We start from the raw sequence: 25,479 nt of genomic DNA, 5'->3' as shown, positions 1-25,479 counted from the left end.
ATTACTCCCTTTTATAGGTCACCCTACAGACAAGGAGACCTCATTTCTGATTAGCTGCACCCTACATCAATCAAGGACCTGAATGGTACATCAATGGGAATTTGATTGGCTCTTTAGGATGATCTAAAATGTCTTTGATAGGCTGCTCAATTGAATCAGATGAATGTCTTGAAAAGCAATAAAAGCTATTTGGGGTCTTTGGGATCACCCACTACGACGTAGGCATCAATCCCCTTTAGATTTCTCCTTCTTTAGATTATCCTTCAGTCGGGCAAGACTAGAGGCAAAATGATTTTCTGATAGGCTACAACCACTAACAATCAAGGTAAAGAATTAAAAAGAAATGGGGGCTATATTGGCTCACAAATCTAAACTGGAGCAATAAATGGGGAATAATCCACCGTCCGTGACAACAATCATTACGCTTTGTAATATTTGCACACCACGTAAGCACTTTTTATTTCATTGTGCATATAAAATAATGAAGCTATTGTTTTTGACCCATCTTTTGTGATTGCGAAATCCCCTCTGGATTTTTTCTCCATATTTGATAGGGTCACAACAGTACTACTACCTGCTCCATGTAAAATGTATTTACTTAGACTCTATTTTTTATTTATTTTTATTTTTTTTCTAATTACATAATGACACGTTCTCGGGTTGATCCCAATAATGCTAGTTGTTTTCAATCAAGATGCAAACTCTGACAAAAAATAAATTAGTCCGAAGAGGAAAGTTGACGTCACAGGTATGTAGGAAGGAAGCTCCATTGAGGCTGTAAAATAAAATGTCAGATAAAAGATTTATACAAATATACTGACTTTATACTGTATATAGTGAGCTGTACACTCAATATTTGAGCTGTATACAGGAGACAATGTATATAGTGAGCTGTATAGAGAGGTTAGACATTGTATATAGTGAGCTGCCTGTTGTCTGCCTATACTGTCTATGTGTGTTATTGCTCAATGGGTTTCCTGTGTATTTATCAGGCCTTCGCTCCCACACTTACCTACACTGCGTCTCTTTCTCACTCCACAAGGACACCGTGTCAAAACTCGACCTTCCAGACAGCGCGGTCGGCTCAACCACCCACGTTCATACGAACGCCACCTCTGTTCATGTGAACGCCACTTACCAGACACGGCAACACAGGCAGAACTCCATGCGTACAAACTCCACCTGTGTTCATGTGAACACCGCTTGCAACACAGGAGACAGAACTCTGTTCCCACAAATGTCGCAGCTTCTCACAAATCACCACACAGGAGACAGAGCTTCAGGAGAATCAAAGGGTGCATGCGTGCTGTAGAGGGAGGAGCTACAATGAACAGGACCACACACTCCATTTTTAAACCATACACACCCTTGACTCCTCACTCAGTTGTACCTTGCTCCTGATCGTGTAGTGTAAAGACCATCAGTGACTATTCTGCTGTATCCTGATTTTGACCCTTGCCTGTACCATCACTTCTGAACTTGTGCGGTCTGTCCCGACCTTTGGCTTCCCCGACTACTCTCTTCGTCTGATCCTTTTGTACTGTGAACTTGGTCCATTGCCTTCAGCGCTTCTGTGCATCTTGGGTTCCATCTACTAAACACTGAACCCGACAGTAATCTGCCCCATGATGCTTTCGCACTGAGCTTCATTGTCTCTATGGGGTTTAACACTTAGGCTAGGATCTTGCTACTAAAGTGCTTTTTTTTTTGTTGCTTTTTTTCAAAGTAGCTGAATAGCTTGTAAGCTTAAAATCTAAAGGTTAAAAGAGGTAGCAGGGGAACTCTGGAGGTAATAGCAAGAGAAAATTGAAGGATATTTGCATCCACTATTGAGATGTAAAGGGAATGTGGAGGTATTTGAGAGAGATCTCAAGTAGCTGGAGGCAAATTCTATAACGTGGCAATGCAGATGTACTTAGAGTACACTCCAAAACAATGCCTCTCTCTGGAACAATGTGTCCATTTCACAATGTATCCAGAACAGAAGAAAGAATGAAGAGCCATTGGTTCATGAGGAATAAAATAAGAAGCATTGTTACATTAGGCAGCTATTCTTAAAGTGCGTCAGCCAAAGTGAGATAAACGCGTCGGTAGAAGGAGTTGGTTAATGATATAACTTGGTGTATAATGTGGATACGATCAGCCAGTTGCATATAATATATATTAGTGTATAATGTGGATACGATCAGCCAGTTGGAGTATGATATACACTAATCAGCCACAACATTAAAACCACCTGCCTAACATCGTGTAGGTTCCCCTCGTGCTGTCAAAACAGCTCTGATGCGTCGAGGCATGGACTTCACAAGACTTGTGAATGTGTCCAAGACCTTAGAAGCAGATCTTTTAAGTCCTACAAGTTGTGAGGTGAGGATTGGATTTTTTGTTCCAGCACATCCACTGATGCTCAATCAGACAAAAATCTGTGGAATTAGGATGCTAATGCAACACATTGAACTCAAATTCTTGAAGATTTTTTTTGTTGCAGTGTGGCAGGGAGCATTATCCTGCTGAAAGAGGGCACTGCCATAAGGGAACACTATTGCTATAAAAAGGTGTACGTGGTCTGCAACACTCTCTAGGTAGCTGGTGCTGGTCAAAATAACATCCACATGAATGCCAGGACCCAAGGTTTACCAGAAGAACATTGCCCAGAACACAACAATGCCTTCTTCCCATAGTCCCATATCCTGCTGCCATCTCTGCCCCAGGTAAACAATACACATCTACCTGATCTAAAAGAAAAGGTGATTCATCAGACACCCCACAAGACTTGCCGTTGTAGAGATGCTCTGACCCAGTAGTCTAGCCATCACTATTTGGCCATTGTCAAAGTCACTCAGATCTTTTCACTTGCTCATTTCTCTTGCTTCCAAAACATGAAATTCAAGAACTGACTGTTCACTTGCTGCCTAATATATCCCACCCTGTGACAGGTGCAACTGTAACAATATAATCAATGTTATTCACTTCACCTGTCAGTGGTTTTAATTTTGTGGCTGATCATTGTATCTTGGAATGTGCTCAATCTAAGAGCCATTGGTGAGTGAAAATGTATCCTTGGCAAGTAGGAATTCCCCCCTGGTCAGTGTGTCATGGACCCTCCAGACTTGCAGTGACTAGTAACTTTTAATGTCTGGCTAATGCCACAAAATAGCAATTGGAAAGGATGCTGGGAGAAGCATAATACGTGTATAACATGCCGTCAGATCAGGAAACAATATTATTAATTAAAAGTGGTTATCAATTCAAAAGCAAAAAGTATGGATTTCTCACCTAAATTGTAGGTACAGGAATCTCTCTTCCTACCTAGAAAGAAGAAACACACTGTAAAAAGAGACAGTTTATGACCCATTAAATGGATAGTGTGACACAATAAATTAGCTTAGTGTCACTGTCTATTTATTGACACAGTGCCAGTAGCATCATTGCATTCGCTACTTTACAATAGACACAACCAGCTTCCTGTACATTTTATTATTTTTATTTTTTATTATAACCATAAAAACCTTAAGTACCGGTAAATTGCCCCTAAAAAATGTTCAGACTAACTAAACAAAGCTAAATGTCACAGTAACCCAAACACTTGTGAATCTTCCTGTTAGATATTTGTCCCTAAAGTTATTTCTAAAGCTAATTTTAGTCTTTAAAATAACCCTAATTCTAATACCAACTGTAACGGATCACCTGGCACCCCGACTGGGTACCTCTGTTGAAGGATGCTCCTAGCACTTTCTGAAGACTCCAAGCACTACAGCAGACACCACAACCACCGCAGACTCCACAACCGCCGTAGCTTAACTGGAGTCTCGCTGTCTTCCTTCCTCCCTGGATCAGCTTCTGTCCTCCAGGACCGTGTGGGGAATAGCAATCCCCAGTGTGATATAGCAGTTCCCTCCAATAACGAGACAAGGCTACGTATTGAGGGTCAAGAAGATCTGAGGTTTAATAACACACACTCTGCTTTTATGCAATTCTCCCATTCAAGAGTGATGCCCACAGACAATTATACATTAACCAATCACACAATGGTTACATCCCACACATCTACTCCCCTTAGCCTGAGAGGTAACCCAATTATCCGTACAGTTTAAAACATACTTTTTACCTTACTTTCATAACTCTAAAACCATACATCCAATATTAATAAAAGTCATATATTATTCCAAATACAAACATACCCAAAAATAATTTGAATCCGTTCAGCCGTTCGGGAGATAGGTATAAGTCACTTTTGACCGACCGCAAGCACATTTTCATGCCCAAAACAGTTCCATGGATTTGGGCTGTGCGGTCGGTCTATTTTACACCGAGAAAATGACTAAGTCCCATTCGAACGAGCGTTCAACTCTTCGAATGGGACTTAGTCTCCAGCCGTGGTGTCGAAGTAAAGTAGAAGGTACGGGCCAGCGGTGTTCGTGCAATTGGGTAGCCAAAAACAGTTCCATAGATTTGGCTACACACACCGCTGACCGCGTTCGAATAAATTAAAATGGCCATCGCCACGTGTTCGGTATTTGAATGGCGGCCACTTCGACGACTTCGGCACTTCGTCTGCATCCGAAGTGCCAGTTCAAATGTACCCATTCTTTGTACAACACAGTTAAAGGGCCAGAAACAGCATAATATAAGTCCATAAGTCCCAACTCAGTTCCTTATAGAGCAATACATCCCAGGGCCATAGTCGCAGGGCAGGAGGCTGGCAATCAGTCCTCTCCATTGCCCAGTGGCAAATGGCAGTTTATCACACCAACACTAATTCTAAGACTGACCCCACCACTAACACTAGCTCTAATACTAACATTAATTCTAAGACTGAACCCACTACTAACACTAGCTCTAATACTAACACTCATTCTAAGAGTGACCCCACTACTAACACTAGCTCTAATACTAACACTAATTCTAAGAGTGACCCCACTACTAACACTAGCTCTAATACTAACACTAATTCTAAGACTAACCCCACTACTGACACTAGCTCTAATACTAACACTAATTCTAAGACTAACCCCACTACTGACACTAGCTCTAATACTAACACTAATTCTAAGACTGACCCCACTACTAACACTAGCCCTAATACTAACACTAATTCTAAGGCTGACCCCACTACTAACACTAGCTCTAATACTAACACTAATTCTAAGAATAACCCCACTACTAACACTAATTCTAAGACTGACCCCACTACTAACACTAGCTCTAATACTAACACTAATTCTAAGACTGACCCCACTACTAACACTAGCTCTAATACTAACACTAATTCTAAGACTAACCCCACTACTAACACTAGCTCTAATACTAACACTAATTCTAAGACTAACCCCACTACTAACACTAGCGCTGATACTAACACTAATTCTAAGACTGACCCCACTACTAACACTAGCCCTAACACTAACACTAATTCTATGACTGACTCCACTACTAACACTAGCTCTAATAATAACACTAATTCTAAGACTGACCCCACTACTAACACTAGCTCTAATACTAACACTAATTCTAAGACTGACCCCACTACTAACACTAGCTCTAATACTAACACTAATTCTAAGACTGACCCCACTACTAACACTAGCTCTAATACTAATTCTAAGACTGGCCCCACTACTAACACTAGCTCTAATACTAACACTAATTCTAAGACTGACCCCACTACTAACACTAGCTCTAATACTAACACTAATTCTAAGACTAACCCCACTACTGACACTAGCTCTAATACTAACACTAATTCTAAGACTAACCCCACTACTAACACTAGCTCTAATACTAACACTAATTCTAAGACTAACCCCACTACTAACACTAGCTCTAATACTAACACTAATTCTAAGACTGACCCCACTACTAACACTAGCCCTAACACTAACACTAATTCTATGACTGACCCCACTACTAACACTAGCTCTAATACCAACACTAATTCTAAGACTAACCCCACTACTAACACTAGCTCTAATACTAACACTAATTCTAAGACTGACCCCACTACTAACACTAGCTCTAATACTAACACTAATTCTAAGACTGGCCCCACTACTAACACTAGCTCTAATACTAACACTAATTCTAAGACTGACCCCACTACTAACACTAGCTCTAATACTAACACTAATTCTAAGACTAACCCCACTACTGACACTAGCTCTAATACTAACACTAATTCTAAGACTGACCCCACTACTAACACTAGCCCTGATACTAACACTAATTCTATGACTGACCCCACTACTAACACTAGCTCTGATACCAACACTAATTCTAATACTAACACTAATTCTAAGACTGACCCCACTACTAACACTAGCTCTAATACTAACACTAATTCTAAGACCTACCCCACAACTAACACCAGCTCTAATACTAACACTAATTCTAAGAGTGACCCCACTAATAACACCAGCTCTAATATTAACACTAATTCTAAGACTGACTCTAATACTAACACTAATTCTATGACTGACCCCACTACTAACACCAGCTCTAATACCAACACTAATTCTAAGACTAACCCCACTACTAACATTAGCTCTAATACTAACACCAATTCTGGGGGTTTGGGAGCTATATTCACTACAATAATCACTGCATCACTTGGGATTTGGGAGAAATATAATGGATATACTCAGTCGGAGTATAGGGGATCGATAACAAATCTCTTCAAGCAGAGATTTTCACACCCTTATCATTCTTAGAGTTAAAAAATGTTTTCCTTTGTCTAAGACTTAATCTCCTTTCTTCCAGTCTAACCGCGTGACCTTGCATCCTATGTACAGTTGTGCATAAAATATGACATACCTTGGCAGAAATTGAAATTTTGGCATTGATTTTGAAAATATGACTGATCATGCTATAAAAATTATTTTATTGAAGGATGGTGATCATATAAAGCCATTTATTATCACATAGTTGTTTGGCTCCTTTTTAAATCATAATGATAACAGCAATTAACCAAATGGCCCTGATCAAAAGTTTACATTCCCTTGGATGTTTCTTCTTGTTACAGACACACAAGGTGACATTCACAGATTAAAATGGTAATTAAAGGTTAATTTCCCACACCTGTGGCTTTTTAAATTGCAATTAGTGCCTGTGTATAAATAGTCAATGAGTTTGTTAGCTCTCACATGGATGCACTGAGCAGGCTAGATACTGAGCCATGGGGAGCAGAAAAGACTGTCAAAAGACCTGCGTAACAATGGAACTTTATAAAGATGGAAAAGGATATAAAAAAAATATCCAAAGCTTTGAAAATGCCAGTCAGTACTGTTCAATCACTTATTAAGAAGTGGGAAATTCAGGGATCTCTTGATACCAAGCTAAGGTCAGGTAGTCCAAAAAAGATTTCAGCCACAACTGTCAGAAGAATTGTTCAGGATACAAAGAAAAACCCACAGGTAACCTCGGGGGGAAATAAAGGCTGCTCTGGAAAAAGACGGTGTGGTTGTTTCAAGGAGCGCAATATAATGATACTTGAACAAAAGAAACTGCTATGTTTCACTGAGGGTTAATCCAGCCTCTAGTGGCTGTCTCACTGACAGCCGCTAGAGGAGCTTCCGCGATTCTAAGACACTGAACGTCCATAGAAAAGCATTGAGTAATGCTTTCCTATGGGCGGTTTGAATGCGTGCACGGCTCTTGCTGTGCATGCGCATTTGGAGCTGAGAGGCGGAGGGATCCCCAGCGCCAAGGGAGTCCGGCGCTGGAGAAAGGTAAGTGCTGAAGACACACACACACACACTAGCTAACAGACACACACATTTACTAACACAGTAACACTCACAGTAACACTCACAGTAACACTCACAGTAACACTCACAGTAACACTCACAGTAACACACACAGTAACACACACAGTAACACACACAGTAACACACACAGTAACACACACACTAACACACACACTAACACACACACTAACACACACACTAACACACACACTAACACACACACTAACAATCACACACTAACAATCACACACTAACAATCACACACTAACACACACACTAACACACACACTAACACACACACTAACACACACACTAACACACACACTAACACACACACACTAACACACACACACTAACACACACACTAACACACACTAACACACACACACACTAACACACACACTAACACACACACACACTAACACACACACACACTAACACACACACACACTAACACACACAGTAACACACACAGTAACACACACAGTAACACACACAGTAACACACACAGTAACACACACAGTAACACACACAGTAACACACAGTAACACACAGTAACACACAGTAACACACACAGTAACACTAACACACACACTAACACTCACACTAACACTCACACTAACACTCACACTAACACACACACTAACACACACACTAACACACACACTAACACACACACTAACACACACACTAACACACACACTAACACACACACTAACACACACACTAACACACACACTAACACACACACTAACACACACACTAACACACACACTAACACACACAGTAACACTAACACTCACACTAACACACACACTAACACTCACACTAACACACACACACTAACACACACACACTAACACACACACACTAACACACACACACTAACACACACACACTAACACACACACACTAACACACACACACTAACACACACACACTAACACACACACACTAACACACACTAACACACACACACTAACACACACTAACACACACTAACACACACACTAACACACACAGTAACACACACACTAACACACACAGTAACACACACAGTAACACACACAGTAACACACACAGTAACACACAGTAACACACACAGTAACACACACAGTAACACACACAGTAACACACACAGTAACACACAGTAACACTCACAGTAACACTCACAGTAACACTCACAGTAACACTCACAGTAACACTCACAGTAACACTCACAGTAACACACACAGTAACACACACAGTAACACACACAGTAAGACTAACACACACACTAACACTCACAGTAACACTAACACACACTAACACTCACAGTAACACTAACACACACACTAACACACACACTAACACTCACAGTAACACTAACACACACTAACACACACACTAACACACACACTAACACACACACTAACACACACACTAACACACACACTAACACACACACTAACACACACACTAACACACACACTAACACTCACACTAACACTCACAGTAACACTCACAGTAACACTCACAGTAACACTCACAGTAACACTCACAGTAACACTCACAGTAACACACACAGTAACACACAGTAACACACACAGTAACACACACAGTAACACACACAGTAACACTAACACACACACTAACACTCACAGTAACACTAACACACACACTAACACTCACACTAACACTCACAGTAACACTAACACACACTAACACTCACAGTAACACTAACACACACACTAACACTCACAGTAACACACACACTAACACTCACAGTAACACACACACACTAACACTCACAGTAACACACACACTAACACGCACAGTAACACACACACTAACACTCACAGTAACACACACACTAACACACAGTAACACTAACACACACTAACACTCACAGTAACACTAACACTCACAGTAACACTAACACACACAGTAACACACACAGTAACACACAGTAACACACACAGTAACACACACAGTAACACACACAGTAACACACACTGTAACACACACAGTAACACACACAGTAACACACACAGTAACACACACAGTAACACACACAGTAACACACACACTAACACTCACACTAACACTCACACTAACACTCACAGTAACACACACACTAACACACACACTAACACTCACAGTAACACACACACTAACACACAGTAACACTAACACACACTAACACTCACAGTAACACTAACACACACTAACACTCACAGTAACACTAACACACACAGTAACACACACAGTAACACACACAGTAACACACACAGTAACACACACAGTAACACACACAGTAACACACACAGTAACACACACAGTAACACACACAGTAACACACACTAACACACACACTAACACACACACTAACACACACACTAACACTCACAGTAACACACACACTAACACACAGTAACACTAACACACACTAACACTCACAGTAACACTAACACACACTAACACTCACAGTAACACTAACACACACTAACACTCACAGTAACACTAACACACACAGTAACACACCCAGTAACACACACAGTAACACACACAGTAACACACACAGTAACACGCACAGTAACACGCACAGTAACACGCACAGTAACACGCACAGTAACACGCACAGTAACACGCACAGTAACACACAGTAACACACACAGTAACACACACAGTAACACACACAGTAACACACACAGTAACACACACAGTAACACACACTAACACACACTAACACACACTAACACACACAGTAACACTAACACTCACAGTAACACACACAGTAACACACACAGTAACACACACAGTAACACACACAGTAACACACACAGTAACACACACAGTAACACACACAGTAACACTAACACTAACACACACAGTAACACTAACACACTAACACTCACAGTAACACACACAGTAACACACACAGTAACACACACAGTAACACACACAGTAACACACACAGTAACACACACAGTAACACACACAGTAACACTCACAGCAACACTCACAGCAACACTCACAGTAACACTCACAGTAACACTCACAGTAACACTCACAGTAACACTCACAGTAACACACTAACACACACAGTAACACACACTAACACACACTAACACACACAGTAACACACACAGTAACACACACAGTAACACACACAGTAACACACACAGTAACACACACAGTAACACACACAGTAACACACACAGTAACACACACACACACACACACACACTAACACTCACAGTAACACTAACACACACTAACACTCACAGTAACACACACACTAACACTCACAGTAACACTAACACACACTAACACGCACAGTAACACACACACTAACACTCACAGTAACACACACACTAACACACACACTAACACTCACACTAACACACACACTAACACACACACTAACACACACACTAACACACACACTAACACACACACTAACACACACACTAACACTCACACTAACACACACACTAACACACACACTAACACACACACTAACACACAGTAACACTAACACACACTAACACTCACAGTAACACTAACACACACTAACACTCACAGTAACACTAACACACACAGTAACACACACAGTAACACACACAGTAACACACACAGTAACACACACAGTAACACACACAGTAACACACACAGTAACACACACAGTAACACACACACTAACACACACACTAACACACACACTAACACACACACTAACACTCACACTAACACTCACACTAACACACACTAACACTCACACTAACACACACACTAACACACACACTAACACACAGTAACACTAACACACACTAACACTCACAGTAACACTAACACACACTAACACTCACAGTAACACTAACACACACACTAACACACACAGTAGCACACACAGTAACACTCACAGTAACACTAACACACAATAACACTCACAGTAACACACACACACTAACACTCACAGTAACACACACACACACTAACACTCACAGTAACACTAACACACTAACACTCACAGTAACACACACAGTAACACACACAGCAACACACACAGCAACACACACAGCAACACACACAGCAACACACACAGCAACACACACAGTAACACACACAGTAACACACACAGTAACACACACAGCAACACACACAGTAACACTCACAGTAACACTCACAGTAACACTCACAGTAACACTCACAGTAACACTCACAGTAACACTAACACACAATAACACTCACAGTAACACACACACACTAACACTCACAGTAACACACACACACACTAACACTCACATTAACACTAACACACACACTAACACTCACATTAACACTAACACACACACTAACACTCACATTAACACTAACACACACACTAACACTCACAGTAACACTAAAACACACACTAACACTCACAGTTACACACACACTAACACTCACAGTTACACACACACTAACACTCACAGTTACACACACACTAACACTCACAGTAACACTAACACACACACTAACACTCACAGTAAAACACACACTAACACTCACAGTAACACACACACTAACACTCACAGTACCACTAACACACACAGTAACACTCACAGTAACACTCACAGTACCACTAACACACACACTAACACTCACAGTAACACACACACTAACACTCACAGTTACACACACACTAACACTCACAGTAAAACACACACTAACACTCACACTAACACACACACTAACACACACACTAACACACACACTAACACACAGTAACACTAACACTCACAGTAACACTAACACACACTAACACTCACAGTACCACTAACACACACAGTAACACTCACAGTAACACTCACAGTACCACTAACACACACACTAACACTCACAGTAACACTCACAGTACCACTAACACACACACTAACTCACAGTAACACACACACTAACACTCACAGTAACACACACACTAACACTCACAGTTACACACACACTAACACTCACAGTAACACTAACACACACACTAACACTCACAGTAAAACACACACTAACACTCACACTAACACACACACTAACACACACACTAACACACACACTAACACACACACTAACACACACACTAACACACAGTAACACTAACACACACTAACACTCACAGTAACACTAACACACACTAACACTCACAGTAACACTAACACACACTAACACTCACAGTAACACTAACACACACAGTAACACACAGTAACACACAGTAACACACACAGTAACACACACAGTAACACACACAGTAACACACACAGTAACACACACAGTAACACACACAGTAACACACACAGTAACACACACTAACACACACAGTAACACACACTAACACACACAGTAACACACACAGTAACACACACAGTAACACACACAGTAACACACACAGTAACACACACAGCAACACACACAGCAACACACACAGTAACACACACAGCAACACACACAGCAACACACACAGCAACACACACAGTAACACTCACAGTAACACTCACAGTAACACTCACAGTAACACTCACAGTAACACTCACAGTAACACTCACAGTAACACTAACACACACAGTAGCACACACACTAACACTCACAGTAACACTAACACACAATAACACTCACAGTAACACACACACACTAACACTCACAGTAACACACACACACACTAACACTCACATTAACACTAACACACACACTAACACTCACATTAACACTAACACACACACTAACACTCACATTAACACTAACACACACACTAACACTCACAGTAACACTAAAACACACACTAACACTCACAGTATCACACACACTAACACTCACAGTAACACACACACTAACACTCACAGTTACACACACACTAACACTCACAGTTACACACACACTAACACTCACAGTAACACTAACACACACACTAACACTCACAGTAAAACACACACTAACACTCACAGTAACACACACACTAACACTCACAGTAACACACACACTAACACTCACAGTACCACTAACACACACAGTAACACTCACAGTAACACTCACAGTACCACTAACACACACACTAACACTCACAGTAACACACCCACTAACACTCACAGTTACACACACACTAACACTCACAGTAACACTAACACACACACTAACACTCACAGTAAAACACACACTAGCACTCACAGTACCACTAACACACACACTAACACTCACAGTACCACTAACACACACAGTAACACTCACAGTAACACTCACAGTAACACTCACAGTAACACTCACAGTAACACTCACAGTAACACTCACAGTAACACTCACAGTAACACTAACACACACCAACACTCACAGTAACACACACACACTAACACTCACAGTAACACACACACACACTAACACTCACATTAACACTAACACACACACTAACACTCACATTAACACTAACACACACACTAACACTCACATTAACACTAACACACACACTAACACTCACAGTAACACTAAAACACACACTAACACTCACAGTATCACACACACTAACACTCACAGTAACACACACTAACACTCACAGTTACACACACACTAACACTCACAGTTACACACACACTAACACTCACAGTTACACACACACTAACACTCACAGTAACACTAACACACACACTAACACTCACAGTAAAACACACACTAACACTCACAGTAACACACACACTAACACTCACAGTACCACTAACACACACAGTAACACTCACAGTAACACTCACAGTACCACTAACACACACACTAACACTCACAGTAAAACACACACTAACACTCACAGTAACACACACACTAACACTCACAGTAACACACACACTAACACTCACACACACACTAACACACACACACACACTAACACTCACAGTACCACTAACACACACACTAACACTCACAGTAACACACACACTAACACTCACAGTAACACACACACTAACACTCACAGTAACACTAACACACACTAACACTCACAGTAACACTAACACACACTAACACTCACAGTAACACTAACACACACTAACACTCACAGTAACACTAACACACAATAACACTAACACACACTAACACTCACAGTAACACTCACAGTAACACTCACAGTAACACTCACAGTAACACTCACAGTAACACTCACAGTAACACTAACACACACTAACACTCACAGTAACACTAACACACACTAACACTCACAGTAACACTAACACACAATAACACTCACAGTAACACTAACACACAATAACACTAACACACACTAACACTCACAGTAACACTAACAAACACAGTAACACTCACAGTAACACTCACAGTAACACTCACAGTAACACTCACAGTAACACTCACAGTAACACTCACAGTAACACTCACAGTAACACTCATAGTAACACTCATAGTAACACTCACAGCAACACACACAGCAACACACACAGCAACACTAACACACACAGTAACACTCACAGTAACACTAACACACACACTAACACTAACACACACACTAACACTAACACACAGTAACACTAACACACAGTAACACTAACACACACACTAACACACAGTAACACTAACACACACACTAACACACACACTAACACACACACTAACACACACACTAACACACACACTAACACACACACTAACACACACACTAACACACACACTAACACACACACTAACACACACACTCACAGTAACACTCACAGTAACACTCACAGTAACACTCTCAGTAACACTCACAGTAACACTCACAGTAACACTCACAGTAACACTAACACACACACTAACACATTTTTATTTAAATTTAATCTCCCCAGCCTCCTTACCTTTTGGAGTGCTGAGGGGACTCCCTGGGGTCCAGTGGTGCTGCTGGGCTCCTGGGGGGGCGGTCACCCGGTGGGCTGGCTGGTCCTGCGGGCGCGCGAGGGAGCACTCTCCCCTGAGTGCTTCCTCTTCAGCTCCCTCGCGCACCGCAATGATACCGGAGCCGGAAGATGACGTCATCTTCCGGCTCCGGTATCATTGCGGTGCGCGAGGGAGCTGAAGAGGAAGCACTCAGGGGAGAGTGCTCCCTCGCGCGCCCGCAGGACCAGCCAGCCCGCCGGGTGACAGCAGGGCCAGCCTCGGGGGGCCCGGAGGTGGCCGGCTCCTGGGCCCCCCCAGGAGAAGAGGCTGGCCCAGTGACATACATACCGGGTCGCAGGGGCGGCCGGGCCCCCTGGTGGGTCGGGCCCGGTCGCAGCCGCGACCCCTGCGACCCTGGTATGTACACCACTGTTCGAGAGCTGTCACCACATGAACTGTCAAGAAATAAACTAAACAGGAAAATGAATACAAAAGTGATAATTTTAGGACAACACAGCTAAATTAAATTAAAACTACAGTTCAAAGCGGGGATTTTTATAAATTGGATATTCCTTTTTTTCTGAATAAATTGACAGTGGAAATAGTACAAAAATCAATAATGAAAGATTACAAAAGGCATGTGGTACAAAACGCTATCGGTGAGGTACATCAATAGTTTCATGATATAGCATTCATGGGCTATAATCTGTACAAATGGGCTATAATCTGACAAAGCAGTTAGCATTAAAGGGACACTATAGTGGACACTATAAAACAGCTTTAGCTTAATGAAGCAGTTTTGGTCTATAGATCATGCCCTTGCAGTTTCAGTGCTCAATTCTCTGCCGTTTACGAGTTAAATCACTTTGTTTCTGTTTATACAGCCATAGCCACATCTCCCCTGGCTCTGATTGACACAGCTTGCATTAAAACCAAATAGTTTCATTTTCAAACAGACATAATTTACTTTAACACCTTTAGGACACATGACATGTGTGACATGTCATGATTCCCTTTTATTCCAGAAGTTTGGTCCTTAAGGGGTTAAAAGTTATTTATCTCATGCTCTGTAAATTGAACTTTAATCACACACAGGAGGTTCCATGAAATAATCCTCGAACACCGTTGGGCTTTCGCCTAGTTAAAATGGCCGCCGCCTCGTGGTCGACATACGAACGACGACCACCCTGTCTTCGGTCTTAATTGAGAAGTGGCTGCGGTTAACCTCAACATTCTAATTGGGATCAAGAGGTTAACTAGCAGCACACTTCTCTCCTGGGTGGCCGTCCGTTCGGTAGTTGCGGTCGGCAAACAAATGCATTCCCTTAATCCAGGCATACGAATGGGGGAATTCATGCAACGGCAAAACAGACGAACACAGTATTTTTAGTCCATACGGATGGGTCTGTCACAACTGGTGAGACCTCACTTGGAGTATTGTACGCAGTACTAGAGACCGTATCTCCAGAAGGATATTGATACTTTAGAGAGAGTTCAGAGTAGGGCTACTAAACTGGTTCATGGATTGCAGGATAAAACTTACAAGGAAAGGTTAAAGGAACTTAACATGTATACCTTGGAGGAAAGACGAGGCAGGGGGGATATGATAGAAACATTTAAATACATAAATGGAATCAACACAGTAAAGGTATAGACTATATTTAAAAGAAGAAAAACTACCACTGTGGCGAAAGTAACTTATTTTAAGATTGTCCCGAATAACCGCACAAACCAGGGACCACCCGGGAGCTTGTTAACACCCATCAACACCCTGGAACAGTTCTCACCTCAGTGTTCTAAATATTCGTCTGGGTGGCCGCAATTCCTATGGACAACCACGAGGTGGCGGCCATCTTGTTCACATGAACGCAGACAGCGGTGTTTGGGCATGAATCTCATGGAACTAAAATTGGACACAGAAACTCCTGAACACCGCTGGACTTCCATCATCGCCTGCGTTCGGTTCTATACAAGTTAGAAGGACACTGTTCGGTGGAACCGTTCGTCTGGATGAGGGGAACAGGCTCCAGGGTAAGAACATTGACTATGTTCAGTGGTTTGTTAGTTTTTAGACTAACAAACTAGACCGACCGCAAGCCCTGATTCTCTGGAACTATTTTGGGCATGGGACCATGCATGCGGTTGATCAAATAAATGACTCCCATTTGTGGTGGTTTTGTATGTTTTAAAGTTATTTTGGGGGTTTTATTAAAATGTGTGGGTTTTTTTGCCTGGAGATAATTGAGTTAGTACAGTTCCTGACTCAATTACCTCCCAGGCAGAGGGGAGGGATTGTGTGATTGGATATGGGAGTGTCCTGTATTGTCATTGGTCTGTGACTTTGTCCTGCAGTCTACCATCAGGTCCAGGTGGGAGTGCCCCTTGCATGGGGACTTGCATAAAAGGCAAAGTGTGGCCTCATTAAAGTGAGTCTCATCTCATGTGTGGTGGGAACAACTGTATCTTCTCTGGGGATTGCTATATCACAATACTCCCCTGGGTTATAATCACTAGCTCTTATAAGAGCTGTTCCTGCTATACTCTCTGGAGTAGGAGAGGTTTACCCACTGGAAGCTGGATCCTTGTCTTGGGTCCAGGGTGGGTGGAGGATGGCGAGTTCCCAGCCAAGCTGTAACACTGGACGTGGGGACTATGGTGCTGATGGTGTCTGGTGGAGTGCTGGAATTACTCGGTGAGTGCTGGAAGTACTCGGTGAGCACTAGGTAGTATCGATTGGCAGAGGCACCCGGTCAGGGTGCCAGGCAGTCCGCCACAACCACAACAAGAGGACATAGTCTTAAATTAGAGGGGCAAGGTTTAAAAATAATAACAGGAAGTATTACTTTACTGAGAGGGTAGTGGATGCATTGAATAGCCTTCCAGCTGAAGTGGTAGAGGGTAACACAGTGAAGGAGTATAAGGAGATAGGCATAAGGCTATCCTAACTATAAGATAAGGCCAGGGACTAATTAGAGTATTTAGAAAATTGGGCAGAATAAATGGGCCGAATGGTTCTTATTTGCCGTCACATTCTATTTCATGTAATATGATGTCACTCAATTCCCAGCATTACTAGACGGTGCATAAGGGAGCAGAGCAAGATTATCAGAGCAACCCAACACTGGACCTCAGGGAAAGGATCTGCACAGGACCCTGGGGACAGGTCCCTACTTTCCCAGGGAAAGAAACCACTCCAGCTCTCCCAAAGGTAAGGAGACGGATTGGACTTATATTAAAGTAAAAAAAAAAAAATTAACAATTTAGGTGTTTATGATAAAAATGTGTCTGGAGTGAACAATGTGCAATGTCAATCAGCAGTGGCCAAGGCCAGTAGGGTATTGTCATGCATGAAAAAAGGGCATTCATTCTCGGGACGAGAATATAATTTTGCCTCTTTATAAATCACTGGTAAGACCACACATTGAATATGCTGTGCAATTTTGGACACCTTTTCTAAAGAAGGATATTATGGCACTAGAAAAAGTGCAGAGGCAGGCTACAAAATTAATAAAAGGAATGGAACATATCAGCTATGAAGAAAGGTTAACAAATTTAAACCTATTTAGTTTAGAAAAATGTCACCTAAGAGGGGATATGATAACATTATACAAATATATTCGAGGCCAATACAAACCATTGTGTGGAAATCTATTCACAAACCGGACTTTACATAGGACACGAGGTCATGCGTTTAGATTAGAAGAAAGAAGATTTCGTCTAAGGCAAAGGAAAGTTTTTTTTTACTGTAAGAACAATCAGGATGTGGAATTCTCTGCCTGAAGAAGTGGTTTTATCAGAGTCCATACAGATGTTCAAACAGCTACTAGATGCATACTTGCAAAAACAGAATATTCAAGGATATAATCTTTCAATGCAGGGTAATAACTGCTTGATCCAAGGATAAATCTGACTGCCATTCTGGGGTCAAGAAGGAATTTTTTTCCTAGCTTGTTGCAAAATTGGAAGTGCTTCAAACTGGGTTTTTTTTGCCTTCTTTTGGATCAACAGCAAAAAACAAATGCGAGGAAGGCTGAACTTGATGGACGCAAGTCTCTTTTCAGATATGTAACTATGTAACTATGTAACATATAAATAACTACAGAACAACATCAAGACCCTAATGATTCTTCATCCAGTTCTTAAACTTACCTCCTAGGAAGTCACAGTTATAAAAACTGCATCTCCTGTTTGTGCTTGTCAAGATAAATTTGTTCCCCTCTTTGCTATAGCTGGATATATGGAAAACCTCGTCCACTGGAATCAAGACCTCTTTCTGAGATGGGAAAGAAGAAAAACTTTGTATGTCAGCTCCGTAGCATGTGGTAATCCTGAAAAAGGAAGCATTGCCAAACTGCTGTGCCTCCTTGATGTCAGTAGTCGATGATGAGAACTGACTGAGCCTTACATCTTGCTTTGAGCCAGTGGGGGGCTCAAACTGCACTTTACTAGCCCCTCGGTATGTGTAGAAGGGGTCTCCTTTACAACTGTCTCTCAATAATGTCAATGCCCTGGTAAGATAAAAATGTAATGAATGGTATTTGAATCTTTCTGGATCTGCACCATATTCTCTAATACCCCGATTTAATTGTTTATAAACAGGACTAGTCATATTGGTGTACGTCAGTAAGGCAATGCCATGTTCATCCTGAAATCCCTTGGGAAGCGTTTTCAGCGAGGATTTTTTGGTTGGCCAGGATTTGGCAGCACTCTCCCAAGTGCTATTAAAATCAGCATTTTCGCTTCTTTCTTTCTCCAGCAATTTCTGTACAATTTTCTCTATCTTCTCAATGCATCCAAAATATTGATCATCGAAGGAATCCTCGTACATGCCAAGCTGCACTTTCTGGCCGTCTGTCTGTGGAACCAAATGACACAATCTGGGTTACAGGAGTCACACTGACATCAACTACGTACAGGTAAAAATGGATTCTCTGTTTATTTTGACTTATTGTAGTGTGATCATTGCTATCGCACATGTCCTAGGAGCCTGTGTGACAAGAACTAGGTAACTTCATACATAGTAACTTCATAACAGTTTTGTTCCATTACTGTGTCTGAGCTGTTAAAACTGGAACATTGCCCTGAAATTAGTGGAAGAATATTCTGTTGGTTTCCATGGTGATTGTACTTTACCTAAATTCATCCAACAATTGCATATATTTGATAAGTATTGCCTAAACTCTATCATAGAAGAGACAATCAGAGGTAGAACTATAGAAAGTGCGATTCTGCTTGACTGCTGGCTGCAGGGATCTAATAGAGTCAGCACTCATGAAACTGCTGGCTGTAGGGATGGATCTTATATGTACTTCTAAGGACTGTAATAGTATATAGATTAGCCGAACCCCTTGCTATGAAGAGGTTCATGTGATTGCCATGATTATTACTGTCAGACTGTATGTATATATATATTTTTTTATAATTGACAATTTTTTATTTTCGTGTTTGCATACAAGTAAACGTAAAGGTTAACGTTTGAGTAAACGTTTGAGGGGTACAAAAAAAAGAAGGAGGAGGGGGTCACATAGCATTCATTATACACGACAACTTGTCAAGTTTGCTTGGATTCTATACGTCATATGTACTAGGATTTTTTTCTGGTGACGTTGCGTGTCTATGGTTAATTACATGGTCTTATTAAAGTCATCCGGCCCCTGAGTGGTGCTGGGGGTACCATGGCTGCTGTGAAGAGACATAAAACACATCTACAAGAACTATGTACAAGAATCTATTTACAACCTATGTACGCTTCTCATTGTGTCAAGGTTCTCTGTTGGATCAGGTTCAATCTAGGCTTATCAGTTGGGTCTATTGCGCTTAAACTACGTGTTCCTTTTTCGGGGTTACTATTTGTGTATGCGTATGTCATTGTTCCTTCTCCGCCTTCGGCTAGTGTTGATTGTTGTATTTTTCATAGTGGGTCATAAGATGTGTGTCTATTTGTTGTGTGGGTTTTTGCTTCATATTTGAGCCACATGTTGTATGTCTCTGTGTTAGTGCGGTCTGCCTGCCCTTGTGTTCCCGCAAATCTTTCATATTTCACATTAGTAGATGTTAGGTTGAGTATCTCTGTTTTGGTGGGGATCGCTGACGACTTCCAGTTTCTGGCTATTAAGGTCATTACTGCAATCGTGATGAGAGAGACTAGTTTTCGTATGGGTTTCGTGAGATTCTGTGGTAAAATGTGGAGTAGGTACAATTCTATAGAAGGCTGGATCTTTGTGCCTGTACTACTTTTAATTATATCTTCTACCCCTTCCCATACCGGGCGTATATGTGGACAAGTCCACCAGATATGTAATGTGTCTCCTTTTGGTTCCAGGCATCTCCAACACTTGGCATCGGTATTGTTGTACATTCTGTTCAATTTGCTAGGGGTGAGGTGCCACCTGTATAGTAATTTTCTAGAAATCTCTAAGTGAGAGGTGCACTGTGTTGTACCTTTGTGGGCTGAGAAGGCCCTTCCCCACTCCTGGGGTGTCAATTCCCTTCCTATGTGTATGTATATTTTAAAACACAAACATGCTTTATGCACAGCCATGAATACATGCATATACATACACCTTCGGTCCGACAGTGTGTGAATGTAACAGTTAGTCTCTATTGTCTTCCCGGCTTCACTCCCTGCACAGCGTAGTGACATCATCAGACCCAGTCACATTCAAACACTATCGGACCTAGTTTTTACATATACTTAATTTAACAAAGAATCTATTTCCTTTTAATACTTGATTAAATGATCAGTATATTACGAAATAATGTTGAGGAGACAGCTCACCTTTAACCCCTGGTTCATTACTTAAATTTGCATACATTCTAGGGGGCGGAGCTACAGGCTAAACTGAGAAGTCGTGTTTCGCATGAGCTCCGTATGAAATGACACTTAATTCAGCTTTACAATGCTAATTTCACTGCAAAATCCACAACAAACACTACCACTGACCTGTCTTATAATAGGGAAATGATTGCAGAAGTGGAATAAGGCTATGGCACGAAACTCCCAAGATCCTGGAGACTTACTGATGAAGGGAGTAGTCGAGGCAACAATGTGAAAATACAGGGAGTACCTGAAGAGGTGGTTATGGCTGAACTACCCCACTATTTATGCTATCTGTCCCATCAATGGCTAACACCTAAAAAAAGCTAAGGTCATACTCCTTGATGGCTGTTACCGCATACCCGACTCCAATGAAGGACCCGAGCTCCTCCACAAGAGATCTTATTGTACAATTTGTGTCATCACTAGACAAAATGTCAGTTCTCTCTGCTGTCCAGGACTTCTCCACCTGTGAATTTGAGTCACATACACTCAGATCTGTCACAAGCAACTCTGCAGTAGAGACGCTCTCCTCTACACCTGGTCACCAGCATCCTGAAGTAGCAAGGGGTCCCTTACAGATGGAGCTACCCCTGGTCGCTTAAAGTTACTAAAGACGGCTCCCTACACAGGCTCACAGACCTCAATGAGTCCCAGGTCTTCCTTCAAGCTCTGGGACTACCCTTAATGGACACACAGCAGCAACTGACACCCAGGCATCATCGCTGGGATATCGAGAAGGTGCAACTCATTTTTGTTTTTTCTTTTAAATGAACTTCTTTTATTTTGAACCACCTTGCTTGAATCTCCGTAGGAATTGTCCATTCCCAACACCATTTCCTGTGCACACCATCACCCAAATTGATGGGCTTGACTGCCCTTATGGACAGTAGCTGTAAATAAACATTTTTCTTTTTAATGTTTTTTTTTTTTAAAATTTTTTTTGGATTTTATATTACTATTATTATCGCTTTTTTTGTGACAGATTCTCCTACCTTTGGATTGTCCCTCTTTTTAATTCTTTCTATTTGTTACATGGGGTAGTTCGGTATATGGGATTCACCGAACACCTGGGAACCATATAGCTATTATACCGAATAAAGTACTGAATGGACAGACCACCCAGAACAGTTGTGTGCCACTCATTGATCTGCCTGACCTCATTATCACCTTTGCAAACTGCAATTACCACAACATTCTAAGCAGTCGTTTGGGTGGCCACCATTCATATGGACAAACACATGGTGGTGGCCATCTATAGCCGCAAACGCATACAGCATGGAACTAAAATCGGACACTCAACGGAGCGAACACCGCTGGGACTTCCATCTTCACACACATTTGGTTCTATTCATCTGGGAAGAGTGGCATTCGGGGAAAGCACACTCCTGAACGAGGGGTACACAACCAGTGTACGCACGAACTGTTACATTCATGATTTTATGGTATTTGGTACTCCCAAAAAAGACCGACCGCACAGGCTAAACTATACCCGGTGGCGTTTTGGCTGCATTCATGGGATCTGGACACTTTTTGGATATGTTGGCCACTCAGATCCAGGCTATCCGGGTAAATAGTAGTTGACGGGGTACCTTATTGTTAAAGGGGTGTTTATTAATGTACATGTCCTGGACCGGAGAGTTAATGTAATTATGTTGTGTACTTTGTATCAGTCCCCTCTCAGGTCCAGTGGGGAATGCCCCTGGAATGTGTTACAATAAACCCCTTCGTTGGGCATTCACATAAAAGGCCATGTGTGGTCCCCATTAAAACCAGTTCACTTCACCTTAAACACAGAGCCTTGTCTCATGCTTGTAGGGAACCAGCTATACAAGCTATACCGCTCTTTGGATTATTGTGTTTGGGATTATTGTAGCATCACTCTGAATAGGGGGAAAGAACATCTCTGATGGCGAAACCCCTCTTCCTCTCAGGGTGGCCGCCACACTATTGTTTTCTGCGATATCCTCCAAGTCCTTTTATGTTCTTTGTATTTGGTGGGCTTATCCACAGCAATACTGAATAATTCATTGTATGCTCTCAGAAGTCACCTGTGTCAGGGGGCTACTGCACAGATCAGCTTGGTCCACATCCCTTAATGTTTAGGCCCAACTATTAACCAGGGCTGAGTGCACATTGCAAAAGGGGGCTTCAACGATACATTGCCACATTTTTTTACCTGTTACCTTCAACCTAATTTAATAGCGAAGTGGAAGACGAACAACTCCCACGTTTCTCTTACACCCCCCAAGAGCATACAAATTTAAACTAAAAGTACTTAGCTGCCTATGTTCCTGCATTAATACATCAGTACCGTTTTACACTTAAGCCTTGTTCAATCATATCTACCTAGGGCTACTGCCTGCTTCAAGTGATGTACTTTCCTGCTTCTTTGCTAGGCTAGAGTTAAAGTGCATGTATACCCCCAAAAATGGTGCTGTAATCTTGACATATACTGATGTATTCCATGACCAATCTGTTATAAATAGTAATAATAGTAATGTCTTTATTTGCTTGTTGGATGACAAATGCACCACAAAAATAATATAAAATAAACTGCATTCATGCCCTATATCACTGGGTCCCAAATGGATGGATAATCACTGATGGTACTCAGGTCCCATAATAAACTGCTTACTGGGGTATAGAGGAGCCCTTAATGATACTTAGATGGTACTCGGGTCCCATAATAAACTGCTTACTGGGGTATAGAGGAGCCCTTAATGATACTTAGATGGTACTCAGGTCCCATAATAAACTGCTTACTGGGGTATAGAGGAGCCCTTAATGATACTTAGAAGAGTCCAATGAGATCTATTTTTGTTAAACATTAAAGAATAGGGCACTAATTTAGTTTAAATATTGGAAAATGGGAGGCCGATTAATTTATAACTCCAGTCCTATTTCAGGCATCAACACAACTTAATAGGTCCATGGGCCTGATATTCAGGCTTTATTATTCTCCAGATTTAAATCTCTTTCACATTCAAATCTAGTTTTGTTAAAAAAGAAAAACATTCTGCAGTGTAACTCCGCCCCCTTAGCAATGAGCCCCCTTTTTGTGCAACTTCC

General features: G+C 41.5%; 1 protein-coding gene across 2 annotated transcripts in view; it reads right to left on the bottom strand.

Moving 5' to 3' along the window:
* Nucleotides 1–437: 437 nt before the first annotated feature.
* Nucleotides 438–25,479, bottom strand: part of LOC134600331 (ecto-ADP-ribosyltransferase 5-like) — an 88,790-nt gene continuing 63,748 nt past the window's right edge. The window contains exons 3-5 of one of the 2 annotated variants that reach the window (XM_063445009.1): nt 19,740–20,445; nt 3,277–3,309; nt 438–775 (exon numbers count right to left, since the gene is read on the bottom strand). In XM_063445009.1, the coding sequence (XP_063301079.1) occupies nt 690–775; nt 3,277–3,309; nt 19,740–20,445 (825 nt within the window). In that variant the 3' untranslated portion in view covers nt 438–689. The remainder of the gene's footprint in view (nt 776–3,276; nt 3,310–19,739; nt 20,446–25,479) is intronic. The other variant, XM_063445010.1, reaches the window with a different exon arrangement.

The sequence above is a fragment of the Pelobates fuscus genome, chromosome 1 (genome assembly GCF_036172605.1).
Source record: "Pelobates fuscus isolate aPelFus1 chromosome 1, aPelFus1.pri, whole genome shotgun sequence".
NCBI classification, from domain to species: domain Eukaryota; kingdom Metazoa; phylum Chordata; class Amphibia; order Anura; family Pelobatidae; genus Pelobates; species Pelobates fuscus.
The sequence above is the reverse complement of the archived record's forward strand: the minus strand, read 5'-3'. Positions and strand labels throughout refer to the sequence as shown.